Here is a 23824-nt window from a genome sequence, read left to right as displayed (position 1 = left end):
TTAATTTTATTTTTCTAATAAAAAGCCACACCATAATATTTTGTAAAGAATAATTTACATGCACATTAAGTAGGACTTATAATCAGACATAATTGTATTTGTATTCAGGTAGTTTTCTTCATGAACATCAGTGGCATCCCTTTAAATTAAGCAAAGTATCTTCTTTATAAATCAAGCCCCTTCTCCCATTTCTGAAGCCAAACTGCTGTCAGTCTTCTTATTCTGAAGCCTTCAAGCCAACTTCACACAGGAAAAAAATAATACAAAGGATCACCCTACTTAATAATTTTTCAATCCTCATTTTCCACACCCGGTTTTATAAGCTCTTTTCCATATTTCAAATAATTCCTATAAACCTTCTTCTTCCATACTTGTGAGACAAAAATGCTGGTGATTTTTACCCACCACACGCTCTACATGTGGACCCATCATTATTCCATCAAGTCCCACTGTTGCTGCTATTACAGTTACTACGGGTGATGATGACAGAGCAACAACATCAGGAGTAGTCATAGTAGAACCCAGCCTTTATCGAGTGCCAAGCAGGTCAAATACCCTACATTTCTATTCCTTATAACATTGAGCAGGATAAAGGAACTAAGACTCATCAAAGAAATCCAAAATTCAAATCAGGTTTATCTGACTCCAAAGCCTACAATATTTCTGTTAAATACTTGATTTTAATTTAATGCTAGCATAGCCAGGTTGCTATTTGCAAACTACAATGCATATTCAAGAAAAGATTTTTATCTTTTTTTTATTTAACTAATCTCATTTGCCTTGGAGCGGTCATTACTGTCGCTGGGAGGGTGAGAAAATTTAAACTTGCCAATTAAAAGGCTTTTTCCTGTCCCTTTTAGTTTAAGATAGCTTTATTTGGGGGAAAGCAGAGTGGCAATAGCCTGTCAGTATAAAAATTCAAATTTCCTATCAGTTCCCGCCCCGCCCCCAGTGGGTCTCTCCTCTCCTCTTTGATCCAAGATGGTGCCAGGTAGTAAATGAAAACTGGCTTTGTGGTGGGCCTGCTGTTCTCTGCTGTAGGATGCCTTACACTTGCTCAAGTTATGGTCCTTGCCTTTGTCTAGAGCTCTAAGAACTCCACGCCCTGAATCCTCTCTCCCACAGCTTTGCACCAACAAGTCCTACTCCCAGCCCTTTGACATGGAAGTCACACATTGATTCTTGACCCTTTCTCTTTATTTTCCCACTTGAGCAGGTCCAAATCTCCTAAAATAAGCAACCGCGTACATAAAGGGAGACTCGCATACAAGGAAGTGTGAAAAAGAAACGTGTGTTCATATGTTTTAAAAAGCTATTGTCATTGCTTATGCTTACGCTCTGGACTACATGCCCTGTGTATCTCAGAATTGATTCTGAAAATGCAAACTGAAAAGAATCTCAGGCGACATGTAAAATGTAGCCCAAGACCTTGACCCAGTTATCATATCAATGATACGTTAGCTAGTGAGGCTCTGTGAACAAATCAATATTTTCAGTGTTTTTGGCCTCAAAAGGCCCTTACAGGTCAGAAATTATGTGGTTCCCTCCATTAGACCTTGTGGCCCTCTAGAACTCCCTGTGTACTTTGTCTGCACAGGACCACTGCTGTTGAATAGTTTGCATTTCACATATGGAGTCTTACAAAAGTGACCGAGCCCCTACATCATATCTCATTGTCACTGCTTATATGATTTACACACAATCCAGTTGTTACCATGGGTACAAATCACAGCTCCGCTTGGACCTTTAACATTTCCTGAAAGCCTGGCATGTGAGTTAGACTAGCCTGCAAGGCAGCCTAACTTGGGGGATTGACTGGCTGTTTACATGCCAAGTAACCCAAGCTGAGACGGATTCTGACAGCTTTATGCGGGTAATATTTTTCACTGAGGTGAAGTGCTCTCCAAGAATTTTCCCTATGTTTTAGGTATCTCGATACCTTGGGGAAACAGCAGGCATCATGTTTTCTGTTCCAGGCCCTTTTATATTTTGCAGATTTACTTACTGTGGACAATGTGAGGAAATCCCACCCTCAGCTTTTTTTCCATGTTCCTTTGTTTCCTTCTACCAGGAAGCAAAGCAGTAATGTAGTACATGCTGTTAATTCCAAATCCTCCCCTTTTTTTGCATTACTATATCGTACCTCACTACAACATTTTATAATTTTATCAAACAGAATTTTGGGTTTTATTAGGAAGAGATTTTGTTTCTCTATTCCTGATTTCTAATCCAGTCCTTCTGTCCGAGAACACTGTAAAGATGGGACAAACCTGAATAGGTAAAGATCTGTATAAATCACAGTGGCCAAATCATTGGAAAAAATGTTCTGCCTTCTTTTGTTGTAGAAGCTTACCAGTAAAAGCCATTGCTCTTTTGTGTGGGTCAGAAAATTCCGGATTAGTTCTAAAATTGTACCACTTCTCTCTCTGATTAAAATGCTCTATTGGAAGTGAATGCTTCTGATGCCAGCACAGTGTATGTTAATAGACACTTTGCTGCTTTTTTATACTGGCTGATATTATGATGATTCACTATTCATTATAACCTCACTGAAGGTGTATTTGTAACATTTATACCATTCACAGCCCTCAAATTTAAAGATGCTTATGTCTTAAGTCACCATTCTCTACTCTATATTGACAAGATGGGGTGGACTGCGATTCAAATATCTCTAGTACAGGATCCAGCTAAAATAATTTGGACAGGAAATTATTTTGGTAAAGAACATTTGGACAATCCCACACACACATCTGGCTATATAAATATAATTTAATGTCCATATTTTGGCATTTCTGTCATTAAATTTTAATAGGCAGCAGTAGTGCCTTAGATTAATCCCAAACAGGGAATCAGAAATCTCATTGTTACAGCTACACACTGAATAGTCAACCTCCTCTTTTCATGTCATGGAAAAAGCATTTCCCCACTTTAGCTTTCAGTTCTCATTACCTCTGACACTCTGTGATCTATCTGTGATAGGTATTGCTGAGAATTACATATTTTCTCCACCTAGAGCAAGTGTAAAACAGAGCACTGTGGGCTTGCTCAGTTTACCAATTCTGTGAATATTTAAAAACATTCCACAACACAGAGAGACAATAAGGGAGCCATCCATGCTTCCTTTCTCTCCCCAAATGATGTTGACAATTAGTATTTTTATTGATTTTTCTTTTTAAGTGTCCTTTTCAAAAATGTCTGTGAGCGGATTCTTTGTTCTGCCAGGAAAACACAGAGCTCAGTAGACCAGATAAAGTAGAGAATCTATGACAACCCCATGTCCCCCCACTTTAACAGATGTCCAGCTTACAAGCATGTAAGCCTTTTAGGATCCATGAGTTTCATGGCAAAAGCAAAATTTATGTTATTATTTAATGGCGTGTAGAACTGTCATGATGCTTCTTGCCCCCACTGTTGTGGGAGGTGCTCCAAACGGTACCGTCGTAGAGAGCTGGTGTATCTTTCTGCACGTTTTAGTTAGCAGCCCGGAGTTCGTGCTCAGTCTGATTTGTTTCACTGGTCTAAGTGGCATTTTAATTAAACAATGCTCTGAGGCTGCATATTAAATAGAAAATGAAATTAGGGCATATCCTAAGTGGAATTCAACTCATCTAGTATAATAAACAAAGGTAAATTTTAAATTTAATTTTTCCAAGTCCTTACTGTATTGATGTTCAATATTTAGTTGTCTCCAGAGATTTTAAACAATAGGATTTTCTTGTATATATCTGATTCATTACATTTTAAAAGACTGCTCTGCTAGAAAAATGACATCCATTGTGGGAATTCATCCCAAAATACCCAATTGACAAATGTGTTGCTGACTTATTGCATTAGGATTATTTAAATCAATTGTAATGAATTATACCCATGAAATGTAACATCCTGTGATTGCAAGCTTTTCAAAAATCACCTGAAGGTTTACATAGAGTAAAATATACATGTACTTCTCCTAGTAGCATATATCATAAATTATAATGAATTAATAATTAGTGAAATTATTTGTTTAAAGTCTGGCTTTGCCTGAAACCATCAGCTCCATGGATGTTGAAACATATCCCTGCACGTTCACAGTCTTGTTTCTTGCCTTCCTCATAGTAGACAAGCAGTAAATTTTCTTGAATAGAGTCATAAAATATGCCTCATTATGAGAGATATATTAAGTAATAACATCAGTGATGAATTGCAAATTTCTCATATACTAGTATATCCAGATCTCATCAAGAACACAAAACCATAGAATATCCTATTGAAAACCAGTCATTTTAGGGACATAAGAAAACAGCAGTCACAACAATCATGAAAACCATGGCAAGATGTGGCTATTTCCCTCAGTTGTTTCTCCTAATCTTTAAAATCTTCACTGATAAGGCAAAGTGGAGAATTAAAGCAATTTTTTGAATTTTTTCTTTCTAATAATCTATTTAGGTCTTCATCTTAACTCCCTAAAAAGTAGTGGCTAAACAATTTTCAAAGTTGCCAGTATTTATCAATACTTATTTTGAGTCAATAATTAAAATATAGACACAGTCCATTATGGAAGAGCATGTTATGAGCTACTTAGCTCCAAGTCCTTGCATCCATCTGACCTCCCCAACTGGAGCTCCACACTGAACAAACTGAAGAATAGGCTGACCTCCCTGTAGGGGGAAATATGACAATCTAAGGAGAAAGAGGGCTTTTGGTTTCCAGCCTCCTCCTCTGGATCTGACTTCTGCAAGCTATACCCTCTTACAAACTCATAGGCCCAGATTTATGTACTAATATATCTCTAAACAAGACCTTGCATCCTGAAGCCAAAATGTCATTCTTGGTCCCACAAAGGCAACAAAACTCTGATAGACTCCCCCTACCCCCCAAAACATACCTGTTTTCAGTGTCCAGGCTTTTGTAGGATTCCTGCTGCACTGACTTTACACCTTACATTCCAAATGCCCAGTGTCTACAATAGCTCTGAGGCTGTTAGGATTATCTGGAATGGCGGATTCTCAGAATGAATGGAATCCACCTCTGCAGCTTCCATAATGCCCAAAGGTTCTTTTCACAGAAGCCTCAGATACCAGCTTTCTAAGGTAACTGTTGGCTAAAGGCAGAGTGTCATTTGGAAAGACTTTGATCGATCCTGTCCTCTCCAGAGATCTGTGCCTTCCCCTCTGAATTATTAAATTCTAGTCTGGCCTTAGGTCTAAACCACTGAAGTTAGTGTTTGCCCTACCCCATACTCTTGAAACTTTGTTATTGTGGCTCTTTTGTTCATGAGGCTCCGAAACTCTGGACCCCCTGGGTTTCCCAGTGCAGAAGGCATAAGAACAGATGCAAATTAACCTCAAGGCCCAGAAAGCTCCCTGTCAGGAAAGCATACCAAGTTGTGCAACATGATAAATACAGGTGTTTGCCTTCTGGGTCTTTGTACGATGAAATCTTAGTCTAATTTCTCTAATATTTGAATTTTTTTCTGAGTGATTAGCAGTTTCATATACAATTAGGATCATTGCTTTTCTGTTTGTATTCAATTTGAGGGGTTTTTCATCTTTTTTAGAATTTTTTTGGATAAAGGGACATTGACATGGATTATAAGGAGCTTTTCTCAAAAACATCTCATTCTCTTTCCTATCCCTTCAACTTTGTCGTCCATGCCCATTTGTCACAGTTAAGTATTTTCTTCAGTTGATGGTTCACCTTGTTGTATATCTTTCTCAAAAATAAGCATAGGAGTCTTTTATTTATCAATACATTCCACAAATCACCATATACCAGATCATAGAGATTTTCCTCATAAGTTTCACAGCTAAGTAGTACTATGCACATGCCATGTTTATTTAACCTGTAATCTCTTCTTGGATATTTAGGTTGTTTCCAAGGTTTTTTAGTGAAATAATAGTGCAATGAATAACCTCATGTATTTGATTTTTTGCATTGTTAAAGATGAAAGTTTAGAGAAATTTCTCAGAGGGAGATTGTTGAGTCAAAGGGTAAAGTATGTCTGGTTGTATTAGCTACTGCCAAATTCCTCTCCGTAGAGGTTGTATGGTGTTGCCCATCCACTAGCACTGTGTATGGGGGACCCCCCCCCATACACAGTGCAGTTCTTTCACAGTCTTGACAGAAGAGTGTGTTGTCAAGCTTTTGAATTTTTGCTGATGTGATAGGTGAAAAATAGCATCTCAATATAGTGTTAATTTGCATTTCTCTTTTGTTAAAGGAAATTTGGCATCTTTTCATGTATAAAGGACATTTGTGTATACTTTTTGTGAACTGTCTATTCCTGATTCTTACACATTTTTCTATCAAGTTTTTAATTTTTTTCCCTTCATTTTTTTTATTAAGTTATACTTGACAATGCAATACTCTATCACACAATATTGTATTATTTTCAGGTGTACAACATAGTGATTTGACATTTTTATACAATATGAAATAATCAAAATAAGTCTAATAAATCCATCACCATACAAAATTGTTACAACATTGTTGACTATATTTCCTATGCATACATTACATGCCTGTGACTTACTTATTTTATAGCTGTAAGTTTGTATGTCTTAATCCCCTTCACCTATTTCCTTCATCTCCCTACCCCTTTCCCCTATGGCAGCCACCATTTTGCTCTCTGTATCTGTCTGTTTCTGTTTTGTTTTGTTTGTTCCTTTGTTTTGTTTTTTAGATTCCACTTGTGAGTGAAATCCTTTGTCCTTTGTCTTCCTCCATCTGACTTATTTCACTTAGTATAATATCCTCAAGGTCCATCCATGTCGTCACAAATGGCAAGATTTTATTCTTTTTTATGGCTGAATAGTATTCCTCTGTGTGTGTGTGTGTGTGTGTGTGTGTTTGTGTGTGTGTGTGTACACACATCTTCTTTATCCATTCATCTATTGATGAACACAGGTTGCTTCCATATCTTGGCCACTATAATAGTGCCACAGTGAATATAGTGGTGTATGTATCTTTTTGAATCAGTGTTTTCGTTTTCTTCAAATAAGTATCCAGAAATGGAATTGCTGGAACTTACAGTAGTTCTATTTTTAGTCTTTTGAGGAATCTCCAGACTGTTTTCCATAGCAGTTGCACCAATTTATACTCCTACCAAAAGCACATGAGTTTTCACTGATATATGTTACAAATATTTTCTTTCAGCTTGTCGTTTATCTTTTAATATTGGTTATGGTGTTTTGGATTGTACAGAGATTCTTTTTTGCTTCTCTGTAGTCAGATTTGTCAAGTTTGAGTCAGGTTAAGAAAGTCTTTACTCATACCCAGTTTATAAATTATCCTTAGTACTCATATTGTTTTCCACTGGGACCAATTTTCATAAATTATATTTTCCTAAGAAATTATCCATTTAATTTAGATTTTCAATTTTCTTAGCACAGGTTAATGCAAAGATTTATGTTTATGATTGTTTCTCTTTTGTCATTTTTTTACTTTGTTATATGTGACATCTCTTTTAAATATTAAATTAGTGCTATTTTGCTGATTTTTAAAAGAAACAGCACTTCAATGTGTTACTATTTTTTCATTTTCTACTATATGAATTTTTGCTTTTATCATTTGTATTCCTTTTTTGTGCTTTGTTTTGTTTTGTTTTTTTCCTGGAGGGATTCCTTTATTGTTCTTTTTCTAGCTTTTTGAACTGGGAATTCACTTTCATTATTTCTGTTCTTCTATATATGTGTGTGTGTGTATAATATATATATGCTATAGAATTTCCTTTGATCATTGTTTCATTTATTTATTTACTTATTTATTTATTTATTGGCTGCATTGGGTCTTTGTTGCTGCGCATGGGCTTTCTCTAGTTGTGGCAAGCAGAGGCTACTCTTCGTTGGGGTGCAGATGCTTCTCATTGCAGTGGCTTCTCTTGTTGCAGAGCACAGCCTCTAGGCTCACGGGCTTTAGTAGTTGTGGCACATGGGCTCAGTAGTTGTGGCTTGCGGGCTCTAGAGCGCAGGCTCAGTAGTTGTGGTGCACGGGCTTAATTGCTCCATGGCATATGGGATCTTCCTGGCCCAGGGACTGAACTCATGTCCCCTGCGTTGGCAGGCAGATTCTTAACCACTGCACCACCAGGGAAGTGCCAATCACTGTTTCTTTCCTATAGATTTTGCTACTGAGTGTTTTCTTTCTCATTACTTTTAGAAATTCTGCAATTTCAGTTTACATTTCCTCTTTGACACATAAGTTGTTTATTTAGAGTTTTTAATTTCTAGATGAAAGTTCCTTAGACTGTGATTTTGTTATTAATGTCTAAATTTTATTGCATTATGGTCAAAGATTATTGTTTCTGTTACTTCTCTTTTGTAGAATTTGACTTTTTGTAGTCTAACATATAGACAATTTTGGAGAATGTCCCATGTGCAGTAGAGAAGAATATATATTCTCTGTTATTGGGATGTGAATAGAAAAACAGATGAGGGGAAAACCCAAAGATTTGCCTAATTCATTATACTATATTTAGTTCTTCTCTATCAGTAATTTTGTAAACTTAACCTTTTTTATACTGGAGCAGTCTTAATTATTTGTTATTATATATTTCTAGTTCTCTTTGCAACTCCTATAGTTACCATTTTATAAAGTTAATTTGTGTTATTTGACATAGAAATATCGAAACTGGTATGTCTTCACTATGAATTGTGACCTTTATTGTTATAAAGTAGTGTTTCTTGTCCTGGTTAATGCTTTTGACTTCAATTCTGCAGACTGGCAGCCAGACTGTAATCCCTGCTTCCTTAATTTTTTCCATTTGTCTGGCATATTTTTGCCCAACCCTTTCTTTTTAGCCTTTCTGAATCATTGCTTAAATGTGTCTCTACAGCGTGCAGTTGGGTTTTTCTTTATGAGCTAATTAGAAAATCTGAACAAGAAAAATAAATTGCATTCATTTCTGTGTTTTAACTCTGTCATATTATTTTATATTTATTGACGATATCATGTTATATTGACTGTGTTTCTCTATATAGTCTTTTTTGGCAGTGGGAGTTGTTTCTTTCGTTTGGTATTTAGAACAGTTTGTATTTGTGATCTAATGTTTGCCTTTATAGTGATACCTTTTATAAAGCCCCTGTTCCTTTGTTAGCTTTAAATGGTATTCTGTGACTCCTATCTATTACCTAAGCAGCAATCAGTGAGATCATTGGTCATTCTCTCCTTTTTATCTTCTCTCTTTTTTGATTGCTTTATTTCAACAGTGTCTACACATATAATAGTTTCATATTATTCCAACACCCTTGCTCCCACCTTTGTTCTACACTTAGATCCACAATTAAATGTCTTCAGTGATACTATTAGTCCTTGCTCTAGTCATTTCTTGGTTGAATTAAGTTTGGCTTAATTAAAGTAAGTAGGCACCTCAGGAAGGACTCTTGGATGCAGTATTCCTTAAGTTCTTGCATATTTTAAATGTATCTGTGTATGTGTGTGTGTGTATGTTGATACTGTTGATTGACTGGATGTAAAAGTCTTGGTTCACTCTTTCTTTGAGATTCCTTAAAATGCTGCTTCACTATTGTCTAGCTATGTATGTTATTCCTGAGATGTGATACCAACTTGATTTTTTTCTTATTGTAAGGAACTTATCTTTTAGCAAGTTTTCCCCCTATATTTTAAGTCTAATGGCTAAATGGTAGATATTGTCTTGGAATTGACTGTTCTGGGACAATGTTCCAAGTACATGAACAGCCCTTTCAATATAGAGATATATGTAATTATTTTATTTCTGGAAATTCTTCTGGATTATAGTTTTAAGTATTCTATTATTTTCTTCTTTATGTATTCCAATTATACATATACTGGATTATCTTTGCCTGTCTTCTATATTAATGACTTCATTCTGATTCTTTTTACCATTTATTTCATTTTGTTTTCTAGACTACTGCCATGTTTTTCTTCAGTCCTTCAGTCGTCCTTGTTATAATTCCAATTGAATCGATTTTCTTTTGGCACCTTGTAATTTGGTTTTAATTTCAAAGATTCTTTCTTTGAATTTATTTTCTCATTTTAGTCAACTCTTCTTTACTATCTTTATGTTCTTTGTCCATTTCTGGTCAGAACTTTTAAATTTCTAATTCAAAATGTTTTATATTTATAAATGCTTGTTTGAAAATATCTTGAGATTTCATTACAGTTGTCTCATTTGTGTGTTTGTTTATGCTTGAGGCAAGATACTAATTTTTTATTAGTCATATTGTTTTGACACTCATTTCTGATTTCTTATAGTAACTTTTATGAATATTATCTACTTTCTATTTATTTTTAATTTTTTCCTAGACCAGCAATAACAGTTTTGTATAAGCAAAAATGAGAGTTTGGTAGATTACTACATTCTTAGTTCATGAGCACCCTCTTCTGTTTATTTTGTGAAGTGCTAATTTTTTAGTAGATGACATCTTTTTTTTGCAGAGAGAATAGTTGGTATGTCTTACGATCTTACAAATCTTTTTTTTTTTAGGTAGACACAACTTCTACCTCATGATTCTTTCCTATCATAACCAAATTTCCAAGGGCTATTTCCTCTATGGATATCATTTCCCTCTTCTTCTTAAGAAGTGCTTTCCTAAGACTCCACCTCTCACTCTGCTCACTTTCAAACCCCTTTTTTTCAATTCCCCAGTAGCTGGGTTCTGATCAACCAGGTCTGTTAGCGTTTTCCAGTTCAGGAAAGGAATTTGTCTTTCTGAGGGTGGTTTTGTCTGTTTTTCCACCCCTAGGCACCTTGCCCCCTCTCTTCTTTCCTGCACACTCTCCACCTGACTTTCTGATCCAGAATGGGCTCTTGAGCTGGCTCTGCTGGATTGGGGTGTTTATGTCTCTACTTATGTATACCTTTTCAAGTTCATAGTATTTTCTTTCTCCTACTTATGTTATAGATGTAGATTCTGGATGGTTTTATGGTTCTCTTAGTAGATATTTATGATTTTCTGGGTAAGTGGAGAGGTTAAAATTAAGATATCAGCCTTACATTATAGGAGCCCAGCATGTTTCAATAAAGAATTTTAAGTGGATGATGATGATAAGTAGACCAATATATGGATTAATGTAGACCTACAGAAATTAAGAGGAAACTGGAAATGTATATTTTCAAGTTCTAACATATAGTCGTTTCCCAAATCTTTCATTACAGCCAGACCTTTCTCCAGAGCTCTAGGAATTAAAAAACAAAACAACAACAACAAAACCACCTGCTAGATTCATCACTTTTTCACCTCCTAGTGAAGCTTGCAAACTTAAACCAAACATGACTCTTTCTGAATCTTTACCAGGCAGCATCCTTTTTTGTGTCATGCCTTTCTGCCACCATTTCTTGTCACCATCTCAAATAGATTACTCTGCCATCCTTAAGTTAACGTTGCAAAAGTTCACATCTATATTTGACAACTTTTTTCTCAGGTAGAAAAGGGCCCTTGAATACCCAAAATATTATTGAGCACACATTTCTTTATATATCAGTGTCTGTCAGAAAAGCTTATACATTTTCTACTCAAATTTGCTAAGATATATTAAGGAATAAATTTATTTGGAATTTGTGCCATTGTATGTTTTATCAACAACAACCCTATGAAATTTTGGTCAATAATTTTAAAATCCGTTATAATACTGGGGTAATGAAATACTCAGGCTGAATCCACATGACAACATGAATTAAATGCCAGTGGTGTAAAATACGGATCAGGTAGTTCTCCTTTCCATTGTAAAAATAGAAAAACTCCTATACCCAGCCCCACCAATGAAGACCTCTTAGCCTGTACTTCCATGATATCAACTGGGTTTGTACTCCTGCATGTACACACTGTCTGAGGAAGATGAAAAAGAGAACATAAAGGAACAATTTTTATTTTCAATTTTAGGTTTTAAAGTTTATTGTTTTGTTTGTTTATTTTTGTGACTGAATGGAATAAAATTCTCTGGTAAAGCAGAGCAAATTTAAGTCTTGATACACAAAAAAAGGTCTGGAAGGACATACTCTTAACTTTACGTAGGGAAATGGGACTGTGATTAATGTATATTCTTTTATGGATTTTGTTAAAAATAAGAACGTATTCAGAATTTACTTTTATAATTATACTTCTTGGGAGCAAAAGTTATGTGACTTTTCCAGGAAAATGGAATTGTATTTCCCAATTCATATACTATGTATACAGCAAAAATCTAATAAAAATTGTAGGAAAAGATTTTAATATGAGTATTAGCTATCACTATATTGCATATTATTCTACCTAGGGAATTTTTTGTATGTTTCTTATGTTCTGTTGTGATGTCATCACCTCTAATACACAATAGCAAGAGCCTCAATTTAAAAAAAAAATGAGTCCAAATAAACTAATGTAGGATTGAAGGAAATGGTCCCTCACTCTGGTCCCTGTTCCTGTCTCTAAAATTTTAGTACTTAGTATGCTTTCTACATTGGTTTACCTTCCTGGCTTTTTAAGCTGCCCACCAGGATGGGCCTTCACACAACCTTTATGAATTAACATAACCCATGCTATGACCCATACAACATACTGCCTCCCAGGAAAGGAACAATACCTCACTCCAGATTTTGAACTCATATTACTGAATTTGTATGTCTAGGATTCAAGATGTAGTAACACTTAAACATGAAAATGATATTTACTTAGTTTTTCCAGTGAGCAGAAAGAGAGGCAACAGGAAAAACAGGTAAAATAGCAAAGTTAAAAGTTACTTTCTTGGAAATGTATATTAAAAATCAACGTAATATTTTGGAATTAATTCTCTGTCATTTGCTTTGTTGGCAAATATCTTCTCCCATTCTGAGGGTTGTCTTCTTGTTTTATTTATAGTTTCTTTTGCTGTGCAAAATCTTTTAAGTTTCATTAGGTCCCATTTGTTTATTTTTTATTTTATTTCCATTATTCTAGGAGGTGGGTCAAAAAGGATCTTGCTTTGTTGTATGTCATAGACTGTTCTGCCTATGTTTTCCTCTAAGAGTTTTATAGTGTCTGGCCTCACATTTAGCTCTTTAATCCATTTTGAGTTTATTTTTGTGTATGGCATTAGGAAGTGTTCTAATTTCATTCTTTTACATGTAGCTCTTGCAAATAACCCAATCCAAAAATGGGCAGAAGACCTAAATAGACATTTCTCCAAAGAAGACATGCAGTTGGCTAACAAACACAAGAAAAGATGCTCAACATCACTAATCATTAGAGAAATGCAAGTCAAAGCCACAATGAGGTATCATCTCACACTGGTCAGAATGGCCATCATCAAAAAATCTAGGAACAATAAATGCTGGAGAAGGTGCAGAGAAAAGGGAGCCCTCCTGCACTGTTGGTGGGAATATAAATTGGTACAGCCACTATGGAAAACAGTATGGAGGTTCCTTAAAAAACTAAAAATAGGACTACCATATGACCCAGTAATCCCACTACTGGGCATATACCCAGAGAAAACCATAATCCCAAAAGAAACATGTACCACAATGTTCACTGCATCACTATTTACAATAGCCAGGACATGGAAGCAACCTAAATGCCCATCAACAGATGACTGGATAAAGAAGATGTGGTACATATATATAATGCAATATTACTCAGCCATTAAAAAGAATGAAATTGAGTTATTTGGAGTGAGGTGGATAGACTTAGAGTCTGTCATACAGAGTGAAGTAAGCCAGAAAGAGAACAACAAATACCGTATGCTAACTCATATATATGGAATCTAAAAAACTGGTACTGATGAACCCAGTGACAGGGCAAGAATAAAGATGCAGATGTAGAGAACAGACTTAAGGACACAGGGAGAAGGGGAAGCTGGGACAAAGTGAGAGAGTAGCATTGACACATATACACTACCGAATATAAAATAGATAGTGGGTATAGTATGCTAACTCACATATACGGAATCTAAAAATGGTACTGATGAACTCAGTGACAAGAATAAGGATGCAGATACAGAGAATGGACTGGAGAACTCGAGCTATGGGAGGGGGCGGGGGGTGAAGGGGAAGCTGAGACGAAGCGAGAGAGTAGCACAGACATATATATACTACCAACTGTAAAATAGTCAGTGGGAAGTTGTTGTATAACAAAGGGAGTCCAACTCGAGGATGGAAGATGCCTTAGAGGACTGGGGCAGGGAGGGTGGGGGGACTCGAGGGGGGGGAGTCAAGGAAGGGAGGGAATACGGGGATATGTGTATAAAAACAGATGATTTAACCTGATGTACCCCCGCAAAAAAAAAAAAAAAGATAGTGGGAAGCTGCTGCGTAGCACAGGGAGTTCAACTCAATGATGGATGATGAGTTAGAGGGCTGGGATAGGGAGGGTGGGAGGCAGTCTCAGGAAGGAGGGGATATGGGGATATATGTATAAATACAGCTGATTCACTTTGTTGTACAGCAAAAACTGGCACAACAGTGTAAAGCAATTATATTCCAATAAAGAGCTTTAAAAAATGAACATAATATAAAAGAAGACTATAAATGCAGAAATTCTGCATTCTCATTTTGTTTAAAAATTTAACACTATCCAAATTAATTCAGTGTTATATGTATATGATTGAATATTGATAAAGTGTGAGTACATGCCATCTAATCAGTAGTGAGAGTTGGTGAAGTAGCTTTTTTCAGTTTTTTTATTTTGAAATTGTTTTAGATTTCAGAAAAAATACAAAAATAGTACAATGTGTTTCTATATACCTTTTACCTCATTTCCCCTAATATTAACATCTTTCATAAGTTCAATTATTGAAGTCAGGAAATTAACATTCATATAGACTAGTAACTAATCTCCAGATCTTATTTGGCTTTTGCCAGTTGTCTCACTAATGTCCTTTTTCTGGTCCAGGACGCAGTACAGATCCTAGTCTGCATTTAGTCTTGGTGTCTCCACAGTCTCCTCCACATACTGTGATGGTGCCTCAATCAGTCTTTCTGTTTCATGGCCTTGACACTTGTGAAAAATACTGGCCAGTTATTTTCTACAATTTCCTCCATTTGAGTTTGCCGAATGTGGCTCTGTATCTACCAACGGGACACAGCCCCCAGTCCTACCTGATTATTATGTGAATGGGTCCTTGACCTGAGGACAGCCATTACAGTGATCTGCCAGGCTAAGTAGCTTGGATCTATTTTGAAGAAAAGTAACTGGATTAATGAATTAGGGTGGAGACAGGGGAGGGAGGTGGGGTACAGAATTGAGAAACTCAGAGATCAAAGTAGTGAGATAGTGTATCTTAGGTTCCTTATAGCTTTTCAGTATTTAGGTCCCATTTCTATAAGAAATACTACCCTTGGATTCTACAAGTTTCCCACTTGTAGCCTGAAAAAAATGCTTTATTTGAGCTAATAAAGGAGTCTCAGTTTTCTGCAACAAAAATGGACCTAACAAGGACTTCCTAGGTGGCGCAGTGGTTAAGAATCCGCCTGCCAATGCAGGGGACGCGGGTTCGAGCCCTGCGAAGATTCCACATGCCACGGAGCAAATAAGCCCATGCACCACAACTATTGAGCCTGTGCTCTAGAGCCCATGAGCGACAACTATTGAAGCCCACACGCCTAGAGCCTGTGCTCCACAACAAGAGAAGCCACTACAATGAGGAGCCCGCACACCGCAATGAAGAGTAGCCCCTGCTTGTAGCAACTAGAGAAAGCCCACGTGCAGCAACAAAGACCCAACGCAGCCAATAAATAAATTAAATAAATAAATTTATTAAAAAAAAATGGACCTAACAAATAATAAATAAATACATAGTTGGAAAGAGCAAGTAAATTTAAAATATAGCATTGTGGCTCTGGCAGAATCCAGGCAGAACTAGATGCCTCTTTAGTTTTTTATTTTATTGCAGTTTTACAAAGCTTATATGACTGACTACAGATTAACCTAGACATTTTCACAGACTTTTGCAGAGTAGATCAGTATAGGAATACCTAATCACTGAAATTTTCTCCATGGTTCCAAGGCCTGAAGAAAATCTCAATTACAACAGTTCTTAATGCAGCATTAACCTTACTGATCTCGAGTGTTTATTTTTCTCTGTTGCATAGTATATGTTATTCTTTCATTAGTGTGACCTTAATCATCTGCAAATTTGTCAGGTATTATTGAATACAGTATTCTAAATAGCCCAGGACCCAAGAGCTCCAAGCTGCATACTTGCTCAGTTGGGCAAATAGTACAAAATTGGAAATTCTTTTTCTTGTTTGTTAGCTTAATTTTTTAAAAAAGCAGTTGGTTTTTTAAAACTAATTCAAGTCCAAATAGCTAATTTTTCCTAGTGAAAGGTGGTGCTTAACTGTCTTAACGTTTCATCATATACATGTATACTCTTCAGTTAATAGTCTTAAGAATTTTTTTTATGACTTGTCTTTTTATGAGTGAAGAAAAACTTGTGATTTTTTTATTAGCATTCTCGCCTAGACTTTCCTTTGCTACTCAGGAAGAATGTCATTAAGGGGGATACACACAAACACACGTCCACACATACATGCACATGCATACACGCAAACATATATGCACACACGTGCACGTTCCTATATATGTACATACACACACACACCCCATTTCAAACACTGGTTGTAGATTTTTATACCTATTCTGTCATATTTACAAATGGACCAATGTATGTATTCTTTTACTTCTTTCTTGTAACATTTATCCATCAATCCCTTGAAGACATTATAAATGAAATGAATGATAGCTCTTTGTAACAGGTTAGAGCTACAGTGTATCATTTTGTCTCAAATTGTGAGTCAAGGACCACTTAATAGTTCATCTTAAAGTATAAATATTTATAATATATAATTTTGTTTAGGCATGAATTAATAGTTTACTTTGGAAATATGAAATAAGCAAACTATATTAATATCTTATGAAAAACAAATCATATTCCCCCTAAATTCTGATGACTACTTCATGATGGCAAATAGGAAAGAATGCCAATGAATTGTTCCCAGAACATTTGGCATTGTAAATCCACAACATAAAGAGTCAATGAACTCTATGCTTCGGAGATATATTGCTTAGAATTAGTAATTTACTCAAAAAAGAGACAAAGATAAGGAATAAGTGAAGGAATAGTTTACACTGTAAAAGATAATTTTTTAAATTTGACCATGAAATGCTTCCATTTGGCAGTGCCATTAAGAAGTAGGACTAGTATTCATAAAACTAACCATGTTAGGCTTTTACTCTAAAAATTATTAAATATTATTATTTTCCATATTATTGTATTTGTGAGGTGATATTAAATCTATTGTATATATGAATCCATGTGTTCAGCCGTATTAACAATAAATATTTCTAATGTCGGTTTTTGTTCCTCTGTGTATTCTTTTACTTTAGCTGCTTGTAAGAGACACTCAGTAGATATTTGTCAAATGGGTTTTTCTTTTTAATAGCCAAATTCTCCAGTAGCTTGGGGAATTTGCTAAAAACCATCTGGATAGTTATTCTCATTAGTCTAAATTGTGTTGTTTATGCTGTATTAATCAGCGTGCCTAAACTGATATCTGAATTGGCTACGGTCTCTGGAACCCAAGTACAGGATTTTTAAATCTTGAGTTGTTTTTAAGATAAAAGAAGTTTCTGCATGGAAATTCCATCAGTACCTGGACCATAGTAAATACTCAGTAATATTCTTATTATCATTTTGAAAGAAAAATTTCTTAAGATGCTTCACAGTTTGGTATTATAGGTTTATTAATATATGACTAATCCAAGAATTATTAAACCAAGTCATAGCCTAGACTTTATAGTAAAAAAAAAAAAAAACCTTGAAAAATTTCTTCAGTATTTAGGCTAAGCTACAGTGATAGAAGCTATAAAGGAAAACACTGAGAAATTTACCAAATAACATTTAAAACAACTATGTGGTAAAGAAAATGTTCAACAAAATTAAAATCTAAACAAACTCCTAAAAACATATATGCAACATATGTGATAAAGGATTAATATTCTTAATAAGTAAAAAAAAAAAACTCATGAATTGATTTATAAAAACAAGAAATATACAAAAGAAAAAAACAGTTGCCTGAGAATGAACAAATAAAAAATGTTCAAACTAACTAGAAATCCAAGAAAGGCAATTGAAATAACTATGAGCTGCCATTTAAAAACAATTTGGTTGATTTTTTAAATAATAGTATATAGTATTTTATCTGTGAATCCAGAATTCAAAAGCTCTAAAAACTGCCTTTTATAACTCATTTGGCTGCAAAAGGTAACCTGACCTGGACATGCTGGCAGCAGACCAGTGGTAATTCATGTGAAATGGTCCTTTTTTGTGCCTCTTAGTGAGAATCACATGATTTGGGCTGCTTAAATACTCGTGGCTTTGATTATAAAGTTCTTTCTCAGACTCTGCTTGGAGTGTTATCCTTCTAAAATCAGAAAAATTATGAATTTCAAAACCTTTCTGTCCCAAAATTTTGGATGAGAAATTATGGACCTGTATTTACTTGATGGTACAGAGAAACAAAGTCAACTCATAAACTCCCAGTGAAGTTATGAAGTGGTTCTCTTTTGTGAGTAGATGGTAAAAATTTGGATATAGATACAGGTTTATCAAAAGCCATAAAAGGGTGCATGCCCTTTAATCTGAAATTTCACCTCTGGGAATTTATCATGACTAAATTAAACTGAAAAGTCCCAAATGTTCAATAATAGAAGACTGTCAGGATTATACAGGCTTTGGCTGCACCACACACCACTACTGTGCCACTTTAAAAGTGATATTGTGCAGTAACACATTCTCGTTGAAGATGCCCTTGATATTTTGTTAGGTAGAAGTACCAAGGCTATAAAAATAATATGCACTATATGATCTAATATCTTTAAAATTTATGTACACACACACACACACTCATCTCTGGATGGCAGGATTGCAGGTGATTCGGTGATTCTAATTTTCTTTTTATACCTGTGCTTGTCTAGGGTGAAAATGTGTTACTACTTATAATAATAAAGCTTTTAAATGTCATTTAAACATATTACTTAGAGTGTCAATATATCTTACTTAGATTTCAAACTATATACATATTATTAATGTATATGAGGAAAAATATCATATTCTTCATATTTATAGGAATTAATAATTATAAAGACAATGTATTTGAAAATAATATTGTAACATGAAGCCTGGTTTTCAAATAACATGTTTTTTCTTAAAGTAGCTTTTATTGTATTGTTGATATTTTAATGTGTATTTATTAAAATTTGCTGTGGAGAATTGAAAATATGAACCATATTATCAAGGAAAGTGTGTTTAGAATTTTAGACTTTATACAAAGAGTTCATTGGCAGCATTCAAATTCTGACCCACGGAGAAAGAACAGCAAACTAACCATCTCAAATAGTGGGGTGTCAATTGAGAATGTATAATGTCTTTGTTTCAGTCATCAGAAACAATTTGCTATTCTCAGAACTATATTTTGAAAATATGATCTTTGTCCTGAAGTGCTCCTTTTAACAGTACAAATAAATGAGAAAGCTTTGTGCTCTTTCGAGAAAGTGATTTGCCTTCTGTATTGCCTTGAGTGGTGACATCGTGATGTCGTGCCAGTCTGCTGCTTGGCGTGGGGTAACCAGCTAGACCCAGCAGTGTATCTGCAGAGGAGAGAGTTCTGTGTTTTAACTGCCAATCTTCAAGTCAGTGCTTCTTGTAGTTCCTACAATATGCATTTGAAATTTTGTGCTGACTCTGAACGCTTTATTCCACTTTGGTAGACAATTTCTGCAATCCATGAACAATTAAATTATATTACTTTTTATTAGAAATAGTGTTATCTGTTACTTATTTACTGAAATAAATAACTTTATTTTTCAGAACTTCCGTATGGCTGGGAAAAAATCGATGACCCCATATATGGCACTTATTATGTTGAGTAAGTCTCTAAGTTTGATATTTACTTGTTATTAATGTGTTGTGAAATTGTGTTAGTATTTCATTTATTGAGCTTGTGTGGCTAACAGTCCCTTTATTCCTCTTTCATCTTACTTTGAAGTATCCACAAAGACTCTAGCAGCACTAGCTAGCTGTCTCTTGCCTCTCCAGCTGGCTAATTTGTCATTCCTTTCCTTTGACTCATGATTCTAAAACACCAATTGGAAAAATGTGTTTCCCACTGTCCTCTAAATGAGTGATAATTAAAGATATCAAAGTAAATGCCCTTCATTTTGCAATCAAAATGTTGGGAGCTGACTAGTTATGCAAAAGAGATGTTCTATTAAACCAGATTTGAGTCAATTAAATGAAGCAACCATACTTTCCAGTTGAGGGATGAAATAAAACTTAGATTTTTTTTTCTCTTTTAAGGCCTCATTTTAAATCAAGAGTATTTTTTCTATAGATTGGACTCTTATGTTATCTATTGGAGGTTGCATTGCCTGAATGTATATATCTTAGCATAATATGAGTTACCCCTCCATGCATCCTTTTCTTCAGGATAAAGCCCCTATTAGGGATTCAGTTATATACACATTTTTCTTAGGAAAATCAAGTAATATTCATAATTTTCAAAAGTTAAATATGTGACTTACTTTTCCAGAACGCCTCTTCTGATAGAGAAATTTTTATTGCTTACCTAAGGTGTCATATTGTTAATGTTATTTGGGTGAATATAAAACCTACATACCCAAGAAATGCAGAGGTTGAAAAACTAAAGATGTTCTCACTCTCCATCAAGATCTCACTCTTTTTTCTCCAACCATATTCTGTTTGGCAATAGTAATCTAGATGGTAAAGGATTACAGACTGTTGGCATTATTGCTAAATTGTTTTTGTAGCAATATTCAGGTTGTGACTGAGCTTTGATAAGTATCAAGCCCGTCTCTGGGAGGTGCTGATGAGGACCACCTGTGTGCTCCCTGCTCTTTAGCATCTCCTCATGAGCACTTGTCTTGAGTAGTTTGACCCACAATCTTCACGGAAAAAGCCCCAATTTTGTCACCATGGTCAGTCATTTCCAGTGAAGGTGAATTCATTCATTTGCCAAATGCAATTTTCTAATATAGTATCTAATGCTCTAATGTCATGTAGACACTTAATAGATGCAAAAATTAAGATAAATACATGGAGGTATCACTAATTGCAAAAATAAAGGGAAATCACTTGTAAATAGTTATAAGGCTCCTAGTCTCACGACATTGCTCATCAATTAAAATACACATATATTTTAATAATAATGTAGCTGCAGCTCCTGGTTAAATTTATCAACATGAAAGATTTTCAATAAGTGCTAGCTTATCTTAATTTTTTGAATCAGGCTATCCCTTGCCTAAACCTATTACATCTGAAATCCAAGATAGTTCCAGGTAAGGAAAGAGAATGGAGGTATGTGACATACCAGATCTCATCTTTAATACACTTCCTTGCAGGATTCATTGAACAAGAACCTTTTCCTAAGTTTAGATATTGGCAAACTCCATAAAGAGCCAGATAGCAATATTTTAGGGGGCCAAATGGCCTCTGTCAAACTATTCAACTCTGCTGTTGTAGCTTGAAAGCAACCATAGGTGACACTTAAATGAATGGGTGTAATATGTGCCAGTAAAACTTTATTAACAAAAGCAGGCTGCTGGCCAAATTTGGCCTGTAGGACATGGTTTGCTGACCCTTGCCCTATTCAGAATCTTCAGATTCTTCTTCAATGTCTTCAACTGCTTTCAAGCTTATTTCCAATGTGGGAAACAGTATTTAAGTCAAACCTTCCTTCTCTGCCTAACTATCATAGAGGTGAGAGACCCACATGTCAGAAAGTAATGCTTCCTACCTTCTTGATCATTGAGATGGGTGTTCTCCAAGGAAAGATCTGCTGCTAGTACTTATTTATTGAATTGGACATTAGCTACAAGCCTAAAAGAAAATTCTCATGATCATTACACTTCACATAGTTTACTTGGTACTTGTTTTGACGTAAATTACATTTCTTTCTACATTTCTCCACTTCATTTTTTGTGTATCCTCACGTAGTCAGAAAATTATTCATAATTTAGTCAGCTATGTCTTATATAATTAGATCAGACTAACATGTTTAATAGTTTTAGATTTCAGGTGATTGTGAGGTCTTAGATACAGATCATAGTGAGTCAAATAGTTTATCTTCCTACAGACTGCATCCAGTTCTACTATTTGTCATGGCTTTTTCCCCGTTATGTGACTCCATAAGGTATACCAATACCAATAATTAGGTGTGTGTGTATATCAGACCCGTCAAAAAATTGAGACAGATAATTCAAATCTCCAGGTAATTTTAAGTATAACTATATGCCAATATTTCTTAGAAATGTCTTTTGGGAAAAAATCATGAAAATAAGTAAAATATCTCAACTTGTAAATGTTATATGTTTCTATTACGTAATAGGTTCTCCATAAGGCTATCATTTTTGGTGTTTAATTACATACCAAATTACACAATTAGAGGACTGATTACAAAATATGAAAAACATTCCACCTTCCCACCAAGTGGCAAAAAAGTCTATGCAGGGACACTGGAAGTCTAACTTAGCAGTCAGTCTTCAAACAGATTGACAACTGGGAACAGAAGTTGTGGAATTGGCTCTCTGTCATCAACAGGGCATGTCAGATTGAAATCAGCCTTGTGCCTCTGGCACAGCTGCACAAACACTCATTCCTGCAGCCACAGGCAAGCAGGTGGGATTCCAGCAGTCCACAGTGGAAAAGTGTTTATACAACTTGCAACTGGAAAACCTGGATTGAATAATTTTTGACCACTATTGGTGACTTTACCTTACTGTGCTACAATTCTGTCCTAGGCAAATCTAATGTTAAGATTATGGTTTAATATATTTAAAATCAGAAAAATTATCATCATAATCATATAAGTATCATATCATCAAAATGGTTCACGTTTATTGAGTGCTGAGTACGCGCCATGAAGCGGGCTAAGCGCTCAACAGTCTTCAGCACATTTATAATCCTCTCCAGAGCATCATGAGGTAAGTTGTCTTAAGATGACAGACGGGGAAACTCTGGCTGGAGAAGTTAAGTAACTTACCCAGCATCACACATTATTGAGAGAGATGGGCCCAGGCACTGTGACTGTTGAGCCCAGACTCCAAACTCTTGCTCGAAATGCAGCCCATAAATGTAGTGTTCATAATCCTCGTGTGATGGTGCGAACAAGCTTCTGGGACTCCTCACTGGAGAAGAATGAGGGGTCCACAGAGAACACCTCCTCCCCAACTCCCCTCTAGCAGCGTCACAGGAGGGTTCTGACAGTGGGAGTCGTGCTGCACACAGCGCCATCAGGCTGGCTTCTGACTTACACACTCTGAGCTGCCCGCTCCATCACTCACAACCTGAGAGTGGCCCTGAACACCACGGCCCCCAAGAGTAAGATTAGCAAGTCCTAAATGAACAGGAGTCCGTATTGTGTGGGCCTCGGTGTAGGGATGTTGGCCCTCGTTTGGAGCTACAGAGGCAGCCACACAGCTCTGTATTTTAGGGAACAGTGAGCCGTATTTCATCTGCAGACAGGACAGACAGACCACATTTCTGCTCAGTGTAGCCGCAGAAAGAGGTTAGCCCTATTTTTCCTGACACTAAAACCATGATAGTACAGCACTTAGCAATGTATCAAAAAGTCCTAAAGTTGCTAACTAGAAATATAACTGTCACTGTTCATAAAGAAAGGGAAATTTTTTTAATGAAAAAAGTGCAAAATGTAGAGTTGAACAGCTGTGACTTTTGTACAAGTGTGTTTTTCTCTCCTCTTTTGTGAAATTATGTCTGCTGGGTACATTTTGGTTTCAATCGCAGTTATACAATTTGTTTAACTAGCTAGCCCAGAAGACACAATTTCCTGGAACAGCTTTCATGCAAAGCTGCCTTCGCTGGCACAGAGGGAGAA

The 23824-nt window shown here is 35.7% G+C and overlaps 1 protein-coding gene across 1 annotated transcript in view; it reads left to right on the top strand.

Annotated features, from left to right (window-relative positions):
- The window catches only part of MAGI2 (membrane associated guanylate kinase, WW and PDZ domain containing 2), a 1275509-nt gene that overhangs the window by 951307 nt on the left and 300378 nt on the right, over positions 1-23824 (top strand). Inside the window, exon 7 of the mRNA XM_057732512.1 lies at positions 19780-19837. Within this exon, the coding sequence (XP_057588495.1) occupies positions 19780-19837 (58 nt within the window). The remainder of the gene's footprint in view (positions 1-19779; positions 19838-23824) is intronic.

The sequence above is a fragment of the Hippopotamus amphibius genome, chromosome 4 (assembly GCF_030028045.1).
Source record: "Hippopotamus amphibius kiboko isolate mHipAmp2 chromosome 4, mHipAmp2.hap2, whole genome shotgun sequence".
Classification (NCBI taxonomy): domain Eukaryota; kingdom Metazoa; phylum Chordata; class Mammalia; order Artiodactyla; family Hippopotamidae; genus Hippopotamus; species Hippopotamus amphibius.
The sequence above is the reverse complement of the archived record's forward strand: the minus strand, read 5'-3'. Positions and strand labels throughout refer to the sequence as shown.